The sequence below is a fragment of the Scomber japonicus genome, chromosome 9 (genome assembly GCF_027409825.1).
Source record: "Scomber japonicus isolate fScoJap1 chromosome 9, fScoJap1.pri, whole genome shotgun sequence".
NCBI lineage: Eukaryota > Metazoa > Chordata > Actinopteri > Scombriformes > Scombridae > Scomber > Scomber japonicus.
The window spans coordinates 25727313-25748769 of NC_070586.1; the positions used below are offsets into that span (position 1 = coordinate 25727313).

Genomic DNA, 21457 nt, shown 5'->3' on the forward strand with positions numbered 1-21457 from the left:
GGTAACAATGATAATGATAATTTGAGAAAAAAAAACATAATTACAGAAGTATGTGCTCTCTATGTTTATACACATTATCATTTGTGAAATGTATCCTCTTCTGGGAAGAGGAAAAATGAAATCTAAGGCAAACTGTAAGTAAAGGTTTATGTTGTGGTTAATTGTTAGATCAAAGTATTCTTCATGAGTACAATCAGAGTTACTAAAGCCAGGTTTTCACCAACTTTTCTTAGGGACGAAAAACCTTTTGAGGAACTCAGTTCCCCAACTTGTGTTTCCAACAGAGGGACCAGGGTCTAAATTAAGTTCCAGGGAGATTGTTTTAGCCACAAATAAGTCCCTGCTCAGGGGGGTAGCACTTTCCAATAGTACAGGAACTTTGGAGGCAGGATTTGTAGGGATGACCATCACTGATTGGTCAAAGACAAACACCTTGTACACAACTTGTGTACTGCTTCCTTTAAGGAAGTACTTAGAGGCACTAAAGGACTTATATCTCTCAACATCCACAAAGCAAACCTATTAGTGTACCCTCAAGAAAAAACACTACTCTACACATCAAATCACTGAGGAAAAAAATCATTGATTGAGGCACACAAATTAATTAGTGAAATAAAAGGGTACAAAATAATGGAGTGGAGTGATGATTGTATCATCTTTAAGTTGAGTCTAGGTGAGAACAGAATGATAGGGAACTATACAGCTGGATTGTGAAGGCTCCTGTCATGCTGTCTATGGCCTTATTGGATGAGCCACTCTCAAGGTACTCAGTCTCCATTCAGAGCATGAATCAATGGCTCCTGATTAGATTTCGGGGGGTTACTATGCTGTTTTTGTTTGTTGTGACATCTTTCCTCGCTTTGTGAGGTCTCTGTGCTCCTGCCTGACAAAGGCACCACCTCCTCCGATGGAGGAAGAGCGAAATGGGGAGACAGGAACTGGGGGAGGGGGATCACTGAGAGGGACCGTCAAGGCTGTTTCTTGTCGTTCCTTGTTGTGTTGTGTTGCGTTCCGCCGTGCCGTGTGTAAGCGTAAATGTAAGACTGTGTGTTTTCATGTATCAATCTTAATGTGTTTGTGACTATATGAAGGCATACAGCATTTGCAGTCATGGAGCACGGTTTGTTAAATATGTGTTGTGCTTGTCCGATCTCAAACAAAGCTGGATATATTTTTCTTTCTCTGTCTATTCCTGGATATCCCTGATACTATTAGCCCCTATTTTGTAACTGCCCTTCCATTCTATTCAGCCAAGGAATTGGGAAATGAAAGAAGAACATGACGGAAAAGGAGAAACATTTGCAAGTGATGAAGGCTCCCAAGTTTCCAAGTGTTCATTAGACTAGAAAATGCAGGTCAGGGTGACACCCTCTCATACTTGATGGCCACTTCAAATAGTGAAAGTCCAACCTGGAAAAAGCTTACCCAATGCCTAATTCTTTCCCTGTATGAGTCACGTGATTTAAAGTATGTTGTTCAGTACATACTATACTGCAAAATCCTCAGTAGATGAAATGTGTCGTGGGGACATTTACCAGGAGCTGTTATAGAAAATATATCCCACAGCATTCCAGCCAAGCCAAGGCCAAGCCTCACAGCCATCACAAGTAAACTGCCTATGTGATAAGGGGCTGAAAGAATCCGATAAGCTCTAAATCTAAACAGGGCCAAAGCATCTGCCTTAATAATAAATGTGCCATGCTAAAAGGTTACTTGAACTGCCGAATTCAAATTTAATTGAGGCTGTGTGTTGAATAATTAATCTTTTTCCCAGAGAACACAAGGCACACTGGACAAGCCAATGCTGAGCGCCCAGAGAGGCGGAGAGGAGGAGAGGAAGAGAAACAGGCAAAGATGGAGGCAACACAGTGAGGAGTGCGTGCCAACCCACGCCACGATCCCATGAACCCTGCCAGAGCGCGACCCACTATACAACACAGTCAGAGCATGATGTCATCTGCCACATCATCACCCTGGTAACCAGCTTTCGAGTGTGTGTTTGTGTGAAGACGGGAATAAAGAAATCAACCTTTCAACAACTGAAACCAAACAGGAGAGTCGGAAAAAAAGGAGCGAAGGAAGGAATCAAAGCTTAAGCAGAGAGAAAAAAAGCAACATGAGATGATGGTTGGGATTTTTGTTGTTATTATTGTTGTTGTTGGGGTACAAAGCAAATAATAAAGAGGAGCATTTAACATCTGTCTTTAATGTTTGTATCAGTTTTACTCCCTCTCATTCTTCTCCTCCTTCTTCTGTAGGTATTTCAGTTTGAGGCGTCTCCTTAGATCTGTGCCTTTTAATGCTGACTGCCGCAAATCTTTTGAGGCCGACTACAAAAGCAAGCTGGCAGTAAACTTTTCCCCCTGAAGGAGAAAAAGAGGAGTGCTGTTTGGCATCGCTCCACTCTAGGGAATCTCCTCCCCGACACGGGCTGATCTGAAGACGCCATTGCTCCCTCCTTTGCCCTGACTGGCCCCCACAACAGAAGCACACATACACCTGCAACAGCAAAAGAAGCCTGTGCGTGTTTGGCATGGCCACATGTCGACGGATTTTGTTTTTTTCAATGCACATTAATAAGTAAGGCTGCTTTTATGTATCACTGTTGTATGTTTATGATGTGCCTCGCTGCCTGCAGTACACCACGTTCCATATGTAAACACGATATTGTGCATAATCGTACTCGTTTTATTGCTGTCAGGCTGCACTGCCTCGCTGCCCTGGCAGCAGAAGCAGAAGCAGCAGTCCTGGTCTTCTAGGTTTTTTTCCCCCCTCTCTCACTCTCTCTCGTCCTCCTATCAGCCCTCTCTGGGTATAAGGCAGCTCCCCTCCATTGTTGATCTGACTCTGGGCTCTACATTGCTGAGGTGGCGGATTGTGGCGGAGAGATGCCTCTGTCAGGAACGTGCTTATCCTCTCGCTCTAGCCACCCTCTTATACATAAAATATCAAACATCTGAGGGACAATATGCTGACCTGCTGTGACCTCCACACATGCGTACGCACACAAAAGGGACACACACACACACACACACACATGCATGCATGCAGACGCACACACTGGAAAACAGACACACACACACACACACATACATACACACACAAGCGTGCACAGATGAATGCTGGCATACAGTGACACACACACAAAAACGCTCAGAGAGCTCAAGTCGGCTCACATCCCCCACTCGTACGTGCTTTGACTTTATTCCATCACCACCGCATCCCTCAAATGATGTATTTGCGACATCTGGCGGCGCTCGCTATATTCATGGGTACCAAGATACCATGTGAGTAGGAGGGAGAGAGAGCGAGAGAAAGAGAGAGAGAGGAGGGAGGAAAAAGAACAGTGGTTGCCTAGGATAGCAGAGCAACTGAGGGAAAACAAGGAGAAAAAAAGAGCAGGGTAGAGCGAGGGAAAGGACCCCTAATCAGGGGGACATAGACAGACGGATTCATTGGCAAATATACTGTGAGTTTCGCGCCGTAAAGCCGCAAGCACCTCGATTTCCACAGCAAAAGGCTTGGGTACCCCCTAGTGGGCGCCCAGCGGCAATCTGGCCTTTTTGGCGATGGTGGGGTGTGGGGGTGCTGCGTTGGGCTGCCATGAATCCATAGGGGTCAGAGGTCAGCCTTCTTGAGTTGCAGTGACATCATGACAATGGGACACTTCTAGAGCCTCAGAAACACAAGCTGATCTATTCTGCTGAGGCTACGGCACCAGGCCCCTCTTTTCCCACACATTCACACCCTCTGCCAGACAGGGAGTGAGGGAGCGAGAGAGAGCAGAGGGGTGAATGTGTAGACCTCACCCCCAGAACCCCCACCCCTCACCCCATTTTTCTTTCTTTCTCTCCCTCTTTCTTTCAGGGGCTAGATTAAAAGAGATGGCTTAATTCTGTCTAATTATCCACCCTTACCCTCTCCCTGCTTCTCCCCCTCTTTTTTTCCTCTCCCTCTCCCCATATCTCAGTGTGTGGATACTAATTAGCTGATGTGAATTGTATCTACTATACAAATAGACTGGGCAATTATGTGAAAAAATTATATTCCTGCCTTTTAAAACATTACACATTTGTACCACCAGTACTTGTCTTCTTTTCCTACTGAGGTAGTACAGAAATAATCCAGGAGTGTAACTGTCTTTTCTGTGGACCAATCAACACTATGATACCATGAGTGATGATATTCATCACACATTATCAAATTGCTTTTATAATTGCAACACATAAGGGGAAAGCCTGGTGTAAATGCCTGAAACACTGAACGCCACTGTCAACTAAACCTACAGCATTACTGCAATCTCAACATTAGAAAAACATTTGATTCATTCATTCAGTCTAACTGTATTAACTCAACAATAAACAATGCATTTTCACCCACACGTTCATTTGCTTTATGTAATAACAGTGCAATCGCTGTGTGTGCATATGTTTGTATGTAAGTGTGCGTGTGTGCATGCACGTTACATAAGCAGAAATCACATTAATGAGATCATACACTGGTGTTGAAAGTGCTAATTAGTTGCCGGGCTGAGGGTGAGGAAACTAGGCGAGTATCCTACTGACTTCAACCATTGTTTCCTAATCCCCTCCACACATTCATAATTCATTCCATCATGGACAGCAATAATACAGCGGCGCTCGTTTTGTCTCTTTTTCTTTCTCTCTAGTTCTTTTTTTTTCTCCTTCTCTCTTTCCTTCTTGCTGTGAGGTTTTCGCTGCGATCATAATAAAATGTGCGAGTGAGGGATGTTCGCCTCGGGACCCAGCTGTCGGGCCACTTTGACAGCTTCATTTATGGTGTCGCTCTTTGATCCTTCCTGTCACTGATATCCAGCGCCACTGAACATACATTTGCCCCCCAACCCAAATAAATAAATAAATAAGTAGTGAACTGTGCAGTGTACAGCCAAGTGAGGCAAGGTTTTCAAGCTAGTTGGCTGTTTGCTACATCTGCTGTGAACTGGCTCGCCTCCACCCTCTTTGCTCTCCCTCCACTGCAGCGATGCACCGACACCCCCAGGGCTGATCCCTTTGTAAATGCTCTCTGACACACACCCACCTACCTACACACAAACACACACACAATAACAAACACACACCAACACACTCACAACCCTGTACAGAAATAACAGCAGAATCACTTCCAACAGTAACTCCCTTTGCATACAGTGTATATTCCCAAAGTGCACTATTACTGCAAGGATGAGAATAAGAAAGAGTATTGTTGTTGAGATATGGAGACGGAGGTGCAACACTAAACAACAGACAGAGACATACAAATACACCTGTTATAATGTACAAGTAAGGTTGTGATACAGAGGAGAGAAAAAAAGATAGCAGAGGGACAGCCGAAGGGGGGCTGATTATGATCAGAGCTGTCAGGTCTGAGATGCTGAGATGACAGAGATATCAGCCATATCTGCACTCAGTGATACAGATACAGAGAGACAGATATCAGCCCAAACTGGCCTCCCACAGCATGGACACAACCTCCTAAATAGGAAGTGATGAGCCTAGAGTGTCTAATGCTTTATGTTACTGTGTCAAAGGAGACACTTGTGCACTTTTAACTTACATGTTACACATTGTCAACTTCATGCTTAAAGGGTTAATGAAGGATTTTGCATAACTAACCAAATATTGAACATTTTGAAATCTACAATTACACCAATAATATTCAAATACAAAATTTCTCAGGCCCAGTCACACAAACACATTGATGTATAACAGTGAATTACAGCGTATAACATCTACTGTGGCTGTGCGTTCCCAACTTTCCCCACCTGGTCTTACTACGGTACAATTACAGGTAAGAACACACTTGTGATGAGGCATATAACAAAAAGAAAGAGAAGACCATCTAATAAAACATTTGCTACTGGTACTGGTTTGGTTCACTGATGTTTGTTTTTATCACTGTAGATACCAATAATCTAAAATATCCAGGAGCCACATCAATAACTACACCACACTGAAGATAGACTACCAAATACCCTGAACCGTAAATTAATAAAGTGAAAGGGAATATTTTAATTGATTTTGCAATTTCCTTTGCAATTGCCTTGACTTATGTAGTATTCTAAAATGTTTAGTGCTAAACTCAGATTATACCACGTGCACTCAGATATGAATATAGTGTACATGTAGGAGAGCCTCCTTGAAAAGCCTATACTGTTGGCAGACTCTAAGATTACCACAGGCATTTTGACCTCTCCACTAGCCATGTGGGCATCAAAACTAAAGACCCTACAGATGCCCTTGGAGGAGGTGGCTAAGCCTTCCAAGAAAGAACAAGAAAAAAGGGAAGGAGAGAGATGATAGTGGGCCAAACTTTTGCTCTCAGTGTTTTTTTTACAAAGCATCTAAGGATGAGAGTGTACGTGTAAGCACTGTGACAAGAAAAGAAATAAAAAAAGACACGAGCAGGAAGGGACACACCTTGAGACAAGGTGAAGGTGGGGGTGGAAGTGCTTGTGTGTGTGTGTGGAGGAGGTCGAGCAACCTTTAAACTTCCACTCCATTGTAAGGTGTATGTTAAGCACTGAATAGAGCACTAGCAGAGGGCTATGTGGAGAGCGCTGGTAAAGGCTTGAGAAAAAGGGCTAGAGGGAGGTAAAACACCTCCAACACCTAGACTCCTTTATGAGACTGTGTAATATTCACAAAATGGACACGATACCAGTAAGGTGTATATGAAGGATAGTGGAAACAGAAAGGCCATAGAGTGATGCTAACCTTGAGAACAGTCAGGGGCAGAGGGAAGGTCTACCACATGGTGATAAGAAGGGCTCTTTTAAAGGGCTGGAGGAGGAACACTCAGACAGGAGGGCTAGGCAGGCTGACTGATTGCAAGGTACAGTCCAAGGGTCACACTCTGACTCAGTGAGGGTGGGGATACTGGGCACACATGCATATGCACACATACCAGGCTCACAACCTCCCACGCACAGACGCATACACACACACGCTAAACCCCCCTGACCAGCTCTTCATCATTACAAGTTAAAGTCAAGATGAAGAGAAGACAGACAAAACAAACGGAGTGATAGGAGACTAGATAGGAAGAGACGGGACAGGGAGCCTCGACAGTAATCTAAATGTCCTTTCCTATGATTGTCATTGGCATTCTTATAGACTGGCATGTAGCAGTACAATATGTCAAATAATACCACTCTCCGTTCAGTCTTCTGTAAAGGGTAGAGCAGTTTCCATAATGTCATAGGGAAAAAAAAAAAACATCTAAAAAGATGCTTCCAGCAAGCCAGGTCCTGCATCTTAAGAATCCATCAAGATCACTAAATGTCTCCAGTGGCAAATTCAATCAAACAGACTGTTCTTAACAGTCATGACAGAGAAAAGATACAAAACAAAGATGTTTTTTTTCAAGAAAATGAAGGAGAGAAAGAATTGATTCCTGCAAAGGCAATTCACCCCAGAAGAAAAATTCCAGTGCTTTGCCTTTATGTTTCAATTTTTTCTTTCCCTCCTTTCCTTTTTCTTTGTCTTCTGTCAAAAACAACTTGGGCTAACATCGCAAGCTGTCACATCAAGGCCATCCCCTGCATCTTACAAAAGGGAGAATTCTGCAGTTGGATGGAGCGGCAAAGCTCTCAGACACCCAACCATCGTTTACACATGAGGTGTAAAGACTGGGGAAGAAAAGGCTTTTTCTATTTGAACCGGAGTTTGTGCCCTGAGGACAAACCCATTATAGCACAGTAAAGGAGGTTTTCCATGCAATAACTGAACAAACAGAGATGGATGAATGCTCAAACTGGTAGGAGATCAAAATTCCAACCTTTTAAGCTATTTAAAAACAATGTCAGGATTTTAAGTGCTGAGCTTTTTCCTCCCAATGATGACAGCATTATGACATCATCATTACCCTTTCTTTAAGTTAGAGTAGATAACAATGCCTTGCTTATAATCTAACTTAGAACATATCTACAATATAGCTGCAACATGGATCCAATGTTATAAGTCTTTCATCATGTCTGAGTGGACCCACACACACACACACACACACACACACACACACACACACACACACACACACACACACACACACACACACACACACTTTCAACATCAGCAAATGCTTTCAACCATCAACATCATAGAAGCCAGATAAGTGTGCCCCCTCTTTGCAACAACCACTGGGGAGGTGAGAGGCCTTGTAGTCAACATGCTGAAAGACTACTCAGTGATCAAAGACTCAGAAAAACATGACCCATGATGGTTTCTCTGAGAAGATAGGAGAGAGAGGGAGCCAGAGCAGGTGAAAAGAGAAAAAGTTGAAAGAAACCAAGTAAAAAGCTGCAAAGGTGGGGGAAACAGAAGGAGGCAAGGCGAAGGGAGAGACCAAACACTTGCCATTTGCCATAGACTGGCAAGTGTCTTGGTCACCATATTTACAGTATTCATGCATGCATAGACTATAATTAGGGGTTGGCATACATTTAAATTATTCTTTTAGTTTACAATAAATGGGAATTTGCTAGGAAATGTACTTTTCCATTCCGCTTATCACTTCTTATAATGTGGATCTTTTTTGATTCCATCTACATCAGAGTTAACTCACTCGTCAATGCATTAATTTAATGTTTAAAATACAGTTGGCTAGAGATGCTGTAATATTTAAAAGACTTGCTAAGCTTCACAGAATAGAGAAGTGATACAGAGGCATGGGTGTAAATTCTATCATGCAAGGGAGGAAGTCTACATGATCCCAAATAATTTATTGTATGGTGTGAGACAGCATTTTTATACATTTTATCTTCCCTGTCTTATGTGCATTGTTCCAGTATTAGGTGGACAAACTCCAGTAAAAAAACTGCTGTAAAACAGACAGAAAAGGGTAAGACAAGGAATAATATCACTACTGCCATAGCTGAGGGAGAGGAGAGGAGAGTAGAGGAGAGTAGAGGAGAATAGAGGAGAGGAGAGGAGAGGAGAGGAGAGGAGAGGAGAGGAGAGGAGAGGAGAGGAGAGGAGAGGAGAGGAGAGGAGAGGAGAGGAGAGGAGAGGAAAGGAGAGGTTGGTGCTGGAGTGTTCGCCCTGGCTGTCTACAGATTTGTCAAGACAAGTGTCAAGACAAGCGCACCTCTGTGCTTACCTGTGATGGCACAGGGGCAAGAGGGCGGTACAGGCTATTTCAATTCAGCGAAAGTGTGTCTGAGTAGGTCTAAGTGTTAGTGCGTGCGTGTGATTGCATGTGTGTATTCGTGTGTGAGACAAGAGAACGAAAGATAGAAAGAGAGTGATGAAGAAAGGCAAAGAAAAAGTGGAAACAAGTGTAGAGGGAGCTCATGAACAAAAGGTAGAGGCACAAAGTACAAAGATGACAGCATTAGAATATGAATCCAGGGCCTCAAGCACTCTTGGCACTTAAAGAGCCCCTAAAGTCAAGTGTCAACTATTATGTGCCATCAGTGGCGACACAGGGTCACAGAACAGGACGGATGAGGTCAGCAATGGTGCTCACCCTCACTCTCAACATGCACCATTAAACAGTCCCACAGTGCGCAAAAAGGACTAGTTGTCATTTGCGTGGAAAATAGGCTTTGCAGTGACAAGAACATCTATCCAGCCTTTTACACAGGAGTTGGGATTTTCTTGTACAGGAGAATAAACATCTATGATATTCAATTATGTGAACAAAGTCAATATTTGCATAGACACATTCAGCTAATGATGCAATATTTTACATAATATGTGACATGTACATTAAAGGCTGTAACATTCACAGATGTACCTCATTGCCTCCGTTTAACTATCAAATACGCACAAATACAAACACACGGGCAACATGCTGAATGTATAAAATGCTTCAGTTGTTTGCTGTTAAACTAGCTCTGTAATTACCTGAAGGATGTTTTAATTGTTGCATGTTCTACTCTTAATATTAGTCAACGCTTTAGCAGCTCTCCAGGTGAGATTGATTGGATAAATCAGTTGGAATTATGGGAAAACAGGAGGCATGCCAATCAGCAATGTGCGAGTGAGTGCGTGTTTTCAGTGTGTGTATGGTTGGGAATGTGCCAGTGCATGAGCGCATGGACATGTTTGTTGGAATGTGAGAGTGCAAGTGTGTCTGTGTGCATGTGTGTGTGTGTGTGCGTGTGCATGTGTGAAAGTATATAAAGCTGACAGCTGGGCCTGTTCAAAAGGCTTACTGAGCATTCTGCCTGTTTGGGAAGCAACAAGCACACAGTCTATCTGAACAGGGATCTAAAACCTGTGTCAACAGTATAGTACAACACATGTAAGCAGCCACTGAGTAAACATACTATCATTGACATACCAGTGGAGAGACAGCTCTGATTTACTGTATGATATATATGAAGTGTGGTATTAGACATAAAACAAACTTTCACATCCTAACTATATTGGTCATAGGTCAAAATGAGAATTAATAAAAACTAATACTCCACTACTAAGGAAACATAAGAGAGACAAGGTCAGGGTGTGTGTGTGTGTGTGTGTGTGTGTGTGTGTGTGTGTGTGTGTGTGTGTGTGTGTGTTCAAGTGTTATGTGTTTGCCAGTGCATAGACTTAGTGTGAGTGTATGTACTGTATTTGCTGTGGGGTTCACAGTCAATGTGTGCGCATCTGATGCCAGTGTGTGTACATGAGTATGATGCCACACTGTGTGTGTGTGTATGTGTGTAGAGATGTGTGTCAGTCCATCAGCATGTCGGCGTCACAGCCCTTCACTAAGTCCCAGATTAACAGTGACAGGCAGAGATCCCTCTAATTATCTCTTCCTGGACCACATGCAAATGGCAGAGCATAGCGGAGAGCAGCGATTGGCTGGGGCAGCCTGGGTGCCGCCGACAGGCTAATGAGCCTGGCGACAGGATACAACCTCATGATGTACCACCAAAACAAACCCACACCGTCACATAGGCTCATATAAGAGTGTATACACACACACACACACACACACACACACACACACACACACACACACACACACACACACACACACACACACACACACACACACACACACATATACATTAAGTTTTATGGGTTTAGTTACTCTTATCCAGAGTTTCTTACATTGAGTATAGAGAGGCTCACTGTAAAATATATGAACATTATATCTGGCTGATTCCAGAAATAAAGTTAGACTTTCACTTTAATGCATGGGGATGATATCTCTAATTCCAATGTGTTAAACCACCATAACTCATATAATCATTGGTTATATCAATTCTACCTGTTACTATTTTAATGATTTGAGTATGTGCAGTGCAGTTGCTGTATTGACACTGCAAACAAAATGTAATTATTAATTTTTTTTACTTAACATTGAATTTTACAGTAAAATCCTTCAATACAACCATGAAACAGACACACTTTCTGACACATTTTCTGCAAGGTAAAAGCCTAACTCAGTGTCACTCCACAGTGTCTGAATAAAGATGACACATGGAGTAGAATATTTGGAAAAAAGAAGACAAATACAATGATGGACTAGAACAGACGGTCACAGTCTGGCTCTTGACAATGGACTGCTGCAGTCAGCTAAAAAGTCAACTCAGTAAATCAGCAGGAAACATGGCAACAGCGTCAAACAGTCCTCCATGTCTTGAACTGGGTCCCAGTTTATCTAAACTGGTTGACAAAACTGGTTCCAGGGGCAAAATATTGAATTATTTTGCTGACAGAGCTGACATTGTACAATCTGCAAAAGCAAAAGTTCCTACAAAGTTCCCAAAATCAGGTGAGGTAATAAAGTACTTACAGTTAACAAGTGTGCTAAATTAGAAAAGCATCTTAGTGACCACTAGACTGGGATGTTATTGTCATATCATGTTTTTGTTTGCTTTGGTATTGTAGTAATACTGAATTTGTTACATATATTATAATTATATTACTGCTATACAAGTCTGTCAATGCAAGATGACAATTTCACTCATGTAATCTGACAAGAATCAAATGGCATCTTACTGAGACACACATTACTTTAAGTCTGTTGTACAAGAGATGATAGACTGATCTCTCACTTCTTCACTCAAACAATGACAACATGAAAGAATTTCTCTGGGCTGTCATTGGTCTTTGCTTCTTTTTTTTGTCAAAGACATGGTGGTGGCTTGAAAAGAAAAGTGTTAAATAAGCCCGCAAGTGCTGAATCATGGCTAATTTTATACTTAGAAAATCTGTTCACAAGGTTTATGGGCTTGCAAAGCAGTTTGGCTTTGTAAGGCTCCAACTGTACTGGTGTCAGCCTCAAAGTTCTGGCATTTTAAAAACAGAAATCCATTTCCTCCATCAATATCCATACTAAAGACAGAGACATTGCTTCCCCCTGCTGTGTGGAACATTGTCTTTATATTTGTACCATCAAACACCCCAGTGTATTTGAGGAGCCTTGGGACTTGCCATTTTTAATCAGGAACGGGGGCTTTGTCTTGTCCCTGTTCCATCCAGCATTTCTATCCATCCTTGGAGGGCTTTTTACTAGATTAAGTGGCATTTTCATTCAGCTCTGATGTTACCAAGTCTCTCCAACTATTTATCCATCCAAGGTTGGAAGTTGGAACAATCACAGAGATTGCTATTTATGTTATGAAAGTATCCAAAATTGCAATATTTCTGGGAGGAAATTTAAAGATGTCACAAGAATGTGCTGAAAGTTCACAATACACTAGGGATGACCAGGTAATCCTGCTGAGAGGCTTGTCCTGTGGCATAATCACTATGCAGAGACAATTCTGTCAGTGAATGGTGATATTATTGTAACAATTGTTAGCAATTGTAACCAATTCAAACCCCTTGGGTGTGCAGATTGAAGCAGTAAAATGGTTGGAAAATGTGATATATGATATAATAACCAGATTTTACATTTTCGCATCACTGCATGATGGAGGCACACTTATTTTATCCCTAAGTGCACTGTCTGGTCAAAATGACACATACAAATACAGTATTTGCACTTTATGAGAAAAATGTACTACATAAGCTGTATACATTATATATTTACCTATCAGTCGTAGTATGTTTTTAAACTTAACACAAATTTATTGCCCTTTTATCAACTTTCACAGTTTGAATGAATTATTTACGTTACAAGAGAATGTAGATAGCTGAAGTCTGAGGAACATTTATTGTTAAACTGTACTGTACCACAATGGACCGTCTGCTATAACCACAGAGAACAGAGCAATGTACAGTAATGACTGATGTCTCATGTCTATGGAATAGTTTGACCATGACCACTCTCTGAGAAGATAGATTTGCCTCGACCCTCCAGCTCATTTTTAGATGGACAAGACAAATATTTCAGATGTATCACAACGAGGCATCATGCTGGAGGTGAGAGAAGGAGAGTAAGGGGAGACTGAGAGATAAATACAACAGTGGGGAGAGAGAGTGAGAAAGTGGAGGAGAGAGGAAAAGTGCGGCCTGCCTGCCTGCCTGCCTGGCTGACAGTTGACTCTGTTGGATGTGACTTTCACAGTCTGCTGGCGGTTTGTGTGGAAGCTATCACATCTGTGACTGGCCGTTTGATTAATGAGCCTCTCAGCTTGTCTGTGCAGTTTGAGGAGGGGCCACGGCCTTATCCCAGGCATCACTGATTTATTCGCCTTTGGAGCAAACCTCCAAATATCACACATACTGAAATATAAGAGTGAACATTCACTCACATGCAGGCAGACACATGTACGCCCTCCATGATATGCATACAGTATACAAGTTGGTGCAGTGCAGATATGTATGCACCAAGGCAGGCATAGAAACAGACTCATGCGCATAAGCTCGCCCCTCTCCCCGTCACCTGCTTACGGCTAATGAAAACCTCAATGTGTCAGTGCTGTCCAAGGCTAGCAAAGACAAAACACACCATGTATAACCAAGCAGACAAAAGATGTATTCTGTCTCCACCAACACAAACTCCCATCCCTTGCTGTCAGTCAGCGGAGGGTCACACACAAGGGGATCAACGAGAGAAGAAAGAAGCCCTTCCTCAATGACACATCACACTCTCCTGATTTTCAAAAGTGACACGTCTTTTGAATTTCTGGCCTCACAAGATGGAGAGCCTGATGATGGCTTGAGAGCGTTTCTTCTTGTTTCTTTGGCAGCGACAGCCATGAAATGTCACTCTGGCTAACCTTGAAGCTCTTTTCTCCTGTGTTTTTAATGCTTCCAAGACTAGAGCAACCAACTGCTCAAAATGGTATGGTAACATAACCCTTTAAGTCAGATAAATGATTCCAAACATACTTTCAGGTACGTAAATGTGAATTAGTGTGCTCATACCCTCGCACATGCATGCGCACATACTCACACACAAACCCACCAACCACTGGCACACACTCCCTCATTCCCTGAAGCGTAAAGTAAGACCATTAATCCAGACACACTGAGATCCAGCTTCTCCCCAGGTTGATCAGCGTCCGTGGAGGAAGACGAACATTCTGACATATTTGTTTTTATTTTATTCCCTGAGAAAAAGACCCACCATATGGCAGCGCCAAGGAACAGATGGCGATTGCCCACTTTATGAAAGCACAAGCGTCTATCGCCGCAATTTAAGGAGCCGCTCAAGCAAGAGAATGCCACAGACTGGCATTTTTCCACAAACTGCTATTGTTATAGACCTGGGGGGTAACAGCAACAATGAGACAATGCAGAGGAAATGCTTTAGTGTTCAGTAGTTACAGTGTAGCCTACGCTATTATGCTACAAAATCTAAGAGTTAATGCTACTATTGCTCTCTTACTGTCAATGTGTAGAATAAAATAGTTAAGATGAGTGCTTGCTCAGCATATTAGCTGTGAAAATGGCAAAGGCCAATACGTACTGAACTTTAAAGTCACTGTTGGCTAATGTATAAAAATAAACTTTGAACTGTCCCATTTTGTGGAAACGGGACCCAGAGCAGTGGACCAGCGTTGTAGATGTAAGTATGAATGTCCTTGGGTGATATTAGGTGCCTATGATGGAGTAGAAGAGCCACCCTCTGACACATGAAGCCTCATCTCTCATACTTGGCTACCCTTTGTCAACCAGGTCAGAGGACCTTCTCTGACTTAGACACATGCAAGCAAACTGGTTAAAAAAGTCACCTTGGCAGATGACAGTTCAAATGTGACTCTTGTCTCCAGCAATAGCCCGTACTTTTTCAAAGATTTGTTGTATTTTCCTTGGCAGGAGAAAAACGACATGAAAGGCTACAGTTCATAAAGGCCTTGTAACACAAGAGAAAAGCCAGCAATTGTGATTCTTTCCTACCAAAGTATGCTGTGACAGAAGTGTTCACTAAAGAAAAGAGGATTTCAAAAGTGACCAAGGACAAAGCAGATGAGTTATCTATTTATCACTAGTTGAAGAGAAACTATTCAGTATCAGTTGAATCACTTAGTACTTTGACTCCATGCCTCCACAAAAAAGGGTAGCTCATAACTTGAAGCCAAAGATTGAGGCAATATGGAAACATTTCAATCCACAGATCATGGTAATACACATGAACTCTTGGTGTGCAATTTGTTCAAGGTGAAACATCAAGTGCATATTCAGTCTAAGCATGTAATGTTATTGATTTTGGCATTTTAAAAAAGGAACTCTTAAAAGCTGCTAGAGACTCACGATGAAGTAAATGAGTGAATTCACAGTGGGTGGGTTCATATAAGCCTATAAAACACTGTGATCTTACTGAGGTCTGCCCATGGACCTTGATGGTATGAGTTACTGTATAATATGTTGATTCTGCAGTATACCTCTTTCATAACTCAAGTGTATGTGTAATATAGGCAAACTGACTAGATTTTAGAATAGAAAGATGTGGTTATGAAAATAAATGTGAAAATTCACAGCAAAAAATAAAATTCAATTTAATTCCCAGAAACTTCTAGGGATTTACAAAATTCAATTTTGTATAGAAACCACTCATTTGGGTAAAGCTAGGCTGGTAGCCTATTTAACTATCAGCAAGCCAATCAACCAGTTATTCTCCCAGTCAGTCTATTATCCATTTATCAATCCTATTTCAAGAACTGTAATTTTTCCACAAAAAAACAAACAAAAAAAAGCTAACAAACCAACAGATTAGTCAGCCAAAATACCATTCAGAGTGTTATTAATTCATGGAAGTTATTCCATTATAGTAGGCCCTGTAATGGTAAGCACTGTTGGCTCCCAGCAAGAGGGTCCTGGGTTCGAACCCACCAGCCAAGTGGGGCCCTCTTGTGTGGAGTTTGCATGTACTCTCTTGTGCCTGTGTGGGTTCTTTCCAGGTACTTCAGCTTCCTCCCACTGACCAAAAACATGCAGGTTAGATTAACTGGTGACTCTAAAGTGCCCGTGGGTGTGAATGTGAGTATGAATGGTTATCTGTCTCTATATGTTAGTCCCGTGATTCACCTGTCCAGGATGTACCCTGCCTCTCGTCCTATGTCAGCTAAGATTGGCTCTAGCCCCACGCAAGACCTTCTAGACTAGGATAAGTGGTAAAGAAAATAAATGAATATTTGAAAAAGCACTGCTCCCTATATACATTGTAGCAACCAGTCAGTAAGTGATGAAGCCTGTTAAACACCCATTTAGTCAGAAAACAAGAGGGGTAAAAAGTTAGCCCACCCATAATTCATCTATCTATCATTTCAAAAAGCCAGCCAGGAAGCCAGGTTGACCAGGCAGCCAGTCAACCCTGGGGGTCCTAGGGTAGTATTAATCAGTCTGGTTTCTGCTGAAAAGCTCAATCTACAGATGATGGATGAGCCATTGTGCTGAGGGAACTGAAGTGACAGGTGACAAAGAAGGACACACACACCTGTATAAATCCACTCTCCCTCCTGTCTGGCCCGGTGCTACACCGTCAAGGTAGCAGGGTGAAAGTGTGTGTGTGTGTGTGTATTTATGTGTGTGCAGGCGCAAGTGTCTCAGCATGTGTCCTGCTCTGCTAATGAAGTCATCTGAACAGTGATTTAACAGCCCTGGTGTAAAGGCCTACTGCCCTTAACTCATGGCTGTGCTCCATTAGAATGTGATATAAACCCTAGGCACAATAACTGTCCTGCCACTGTAACAATATATAGGAGGCCAATGGGCCACACTGCTAACTCACACAGTTCAGGGAGTGAAAAAATGATTGGCTGTGTACATTCAAGGAGACTAAAAATACAGAACATCACAAGGTCATAGTAACAGGTGTTTCTGTGCAGTATAAGACAGTGTCATTACTGTGAATACTGTCAAGTGTGTAAGATTATATACTGTGGTTTGTCCAGCAACTGGAAGTTATAAAGGAGTAATTGTCATGAAGCCTCGGTGAAAACAGCTGAGGGCACTTCAGTCTGGGCTTATGCAGCAAGCATTATTCCTATCTACATTAACAAACGGATCAGTGGATCTGACATCAGTGTGCTTATCCTATGAATGGCCTTCTATCGCTTGAGAGATATTTTTGAGTCTCAGATGGATGCAAGAAAAACTTTGACAGCTTACATGTCACCAGCCGTGAAACTAACTTCCTGCTCTGTGACAGCGTCTCAGGCAGAACCAAAGCCATTCACCAAATCCTCCATGAAATCTGCTCCTCTGGCCCAACAAAGAGAGGCTAATGAGGCAAATGACAGAATCTCAGACACTTTGATACTGTGAGATTAGGGTGAATTATATAACCTTTACCCCCTCCCACTCTGACCCTTCCTCATGTTTTTTTGGTGCCCTGTCAGTACTGACTGCTCTTTCTTTCTCTCTCTATTTATGTCACTCACACTCTCAAACTGCAAGTTCTCTCTCTCTCTCTCTCTCTCTCTCCCTCTCTTTCTCTCTCTGACTTCATATCCACTCCATTCAGCTTCTATTCATAAATGCCCAACACTAATTTGGCTCAGTCAAGCAATGACAATATCCGTTTTAACATGCAACAAAGCAGCATATAAGGGGAGGAAGAATGAATAGTGTGTGTACTGTATGTGTGTGCGAGAAGAGAGGGTAGAGGCATGAAGACGACAAAGCTCGTCACAGCACAGCATAGAGCTGCGTACTTCACCCTTATTAGACCTGTGTCCTTGGCAGATGCAGAGCTTGCCCTTTGTTAGAAAGGTGTGTATGTGTTACAATGGCGGTGATTTAGAATGGATTGGGTGTAGGCGTGGAGACAAGGTGCAGTAGCCCCATGGCTCCCTGATAGCTGGCAGCGTGACAGCTGTGAATGGAGAACAGGGAACAGCCTGAAGTATTGCCATCTAATATGTGTCACATACCTGCATAAATATTTATACCCGTTGCAGAGCAGAACAGGAGAGGAGGGGGGAAGAGGAGGATGGGACACGATCAGTGGACTTGGGTGAAAAACTCTTCAATCAGGTGACACCAAGAACTGAGCTAGCCACACTTTTTCCATCCCTAACTACCTCTTTGTGTGTCTCAAGGCTGTAGGACTCAAAGAGAGTGGGCATACCTCAATTGCCAAAATCTGCAAACATTTTCAGTTGTCTGTCACATATGTGGATGTACGTATATCCAAAACGAAAGGAATCCATGATTCACCTCACACAGCATATTGCAGTACTCCAATACCATCTTTGCAAATACTTCTTTCCACAGCTCAGCCTCCATTGTGGAAGCCACAGGAGCCTATAGCATATAGAGCATATAGTTTGAAGCTCTGATAAAGAGCAGTTAGGCTACATGATCCCAAATGACTAAAGCTTATGCTGAACTTTTGTCCAAAGGAAATTTGGAGGAAACTCACATTAGAAGTCCCCGGTGAACACCTCATTTTGTATATGTAAAGATAAAACTGATGTATAACATGCCTCTATGGACTGAGGCTTTCATGTCATGAAAAGACTGCACAAAAACAAAAACACCTGTGAGGAGCCAAAGGACACATTCTGTGGTCAATCAACATGTGTGTATGTAACAAGTGAAATGACTGTTTTACCTGTTAGCCAGTAGAGTTTTGAAGGTGACCTGACTCATGCCCTGATAGGCTGGCAGCAGCCTTGGCCAGTCCCATGCCCAGTCAACCACAGCACTCTGTTGATGTATGAGGATAGCGTATTGTTAGTTATTAATCAGGGTTAATACCATCAGTGCATTACCGCTCCAGCTGGGACCCACTAACAAAGGAGGAGGGGATCCCCAGCGCAGGCCACCAACACCAGACTATCAATCATGTCCGCACAAGAAGGTTTTTATTCCAATAAGACAGCAATTAATTTATAAATCCATTTGGGGGGATGTAGCCATCATTTATAGAAAGATAAATCAATTTTGGGAGGTAGTCGTTACTCTTCTGACTGCTCTGCTTTTTTTCTCTCCATCTTCAATGGCACCCCGCCAACCCCCCCCCGCCCCCCCCCCCCCCAATCTTTTACTCTCTCCCTCTTTCTCTCTCTCACTCTCGTTTGCTTAAACTCTCTCTCCCTCTCTCTCTCACACACACACACACACACACACACACACACACACACACGCACACTTGGCACTAGCACCGTATTGGGAAAGCAAATAAAAATCAGATTGCTTTGATTGCCAAAATGTCACTCTTAACTCCAGGCTGAGTTTTATTGACAAAAGGAGGAGAACTCAACTCGTTCCCTCTATCCATCCATCCCCCCTCTGCTCTTTCCTCATAGGTGATTGATGGATGTAACTTTTTTTCTCCTCCCTCCATCTTATTTGACAAACAACACAGGCACCTGAAGCAGAGAAGGCATTTTAATCATTCTCTTAATAAGGTGTTTCTATGCAAAGCTATGCAGCCTCCTGTGATAAGCCGAAAACAGGCCAAGTCTTAGGATTAAAACGTGTCTGTTTTTGAAAAACAATAGCGTCGACGCAGCTACGTTACAAGGGATCATAAATGTATAAATACATTTAATCCATGTTAAAAAGTAGAAAGACACACACAAGCCTGTCTTGAGGAAATACTCGCCTTTGTTGTTTATTTTGTGTGATATCAGCGGTATTTCCCTAGATAGTAGGAGGGAAATGAGCTAGTGGCTGACAGCTTTCACATTGAACTAAAACTACCTGTAGCTAGACATATCTTCTTTAAGGATAAAAAAAATCTGACAATTAACTGAACATCCTGGTGGCACTCTTGGGAATAACTTTCGGGTAAGAGGGTATATGGTTCAAAGCCCCAAAGAAGTGCACTTTAAGACTGCACTCTCCTTTAACATAACTCATTTTTTTATGAAAAGGAAATTTCTCTCATCTTTTCACCTTTTCAGCATTCCTTTCTTCCTGCCAGCCTAACTCTTGCTTGGAAAAAGCATCAACCTATGGAGAATAGGGAAGCTGAGCCCCACAAAGACCTGACAACTTCAGAGATTGCCACAGTATCCAGTTCACTAGAGACTCAAATAGCTCCTAACCTTCAACATTATGCTTCTGGCCTTGAGAGGAAATGAAATGACACGACCCTGCACAACACAAGTACACCCACACAGTAAAAAGTTTAAAGACATAAAGAAACACCAAAAATCCCTACAATATTGCAATGTTTTATAGAGAATACTAAAATAAAAACTACATTAATTTTTGTGACTAGAATAAACTGCGATGACTTGACTAACCTGATGCAGCTTCTTTTTGCCAATATGCTCAAACTGGTGGAGTGGGTTGAAACACTTAGTGTCCACATGGCTATCAAGGTCAAAGTTCACCAGGTGAGGAAGATCAGTGGGAGAGTTGGTGTCTCCACTCAATTTAGACATCAGCAGTTCCTATATCCATGATGGAAGGGGAGAGAGGGGAGACAAGCAGGAGAGACAGAAAGCAGCAAGGTTTTAAAAAAATCGATATCATGACTGACAGAAAATATTCTGTAAAGAAAAAAACTGGCACTAAGATCAGCAGAGAGAGGCCAAAAAAGTTGCATACAAGTAAACTAAACTTCCTCAAACTGAACGAGCAACAGAGTATACAGAACACAAGGACATTCAGCATAAACATATTAACATATTCAACATTTTTTGATATTGCAAGATTTTCACTTGCAATAGTAATTATGAACAAACCTGTCCCAAATTTTCCATTTTGACTGACTATTCACAAGAAGAGAAATTAATCAGTTATTATCCTACGAGCTGGAGTCCTGCAAGATGTAGAGTATAAAGTAATGAATGTGTGTATGTTTCAATGTGTGCGTGTGTGTGTGTGTGTGTATGTATGTGTACATGGGCATCCTGTTGTGAATTCACTATATTCCCATCCGTCAGTTTGACATGGCCTCCGAACCTCCACTCCCTCCGCCTCACCACCAGCCCAGTATGTCCCTGACCTGCATGTTCTTGCCTCGACCTTGGGTGAGTAGAGATACTCAAGCTGAGCAGAGGGTAACTCGAAGTCTACTTGGGAATCCCATCCATATTCTATCAAATTGCAACGCAGACTTATAGCTATTCATGGATTCCATCAACAGCAGTGTAATGTATAGGGTGCTTTTGTTTGTGTTATCCCACTGTGTGTCTAATGGACAG

General features: G+C 42.3%; 1 protein-coding gene across 1 annotated transcript in view; it reads right to left on the reverse strand.

Annotated features, from left to right (window-relative positions):
- kiaa0825 (KIAA0825 ortholog) overlaps nucleotides 1–21457 on the reverse strand; it is a 110943-nt gene that overhangs the window by 43433 nt on the left and 46053 nt on the right. Inside the window, exons 20-21 of the mRNA XM_053326108.1 lie at nucleotides 20552–20701; nucleotides 18910–19004 (exon numbers count right to left, since the gene is read on the reverse strand). Of these exons, the coding sequence (XP_053182083.1) occupies nucleotides 18910–19004; nucleotides 20552–20701 (245 nt within the window). The remainder of the gene's footprint in view (nucleotides 1–18909; nucleotides 19005–20551; nucleotides 20702–21457) is intronic.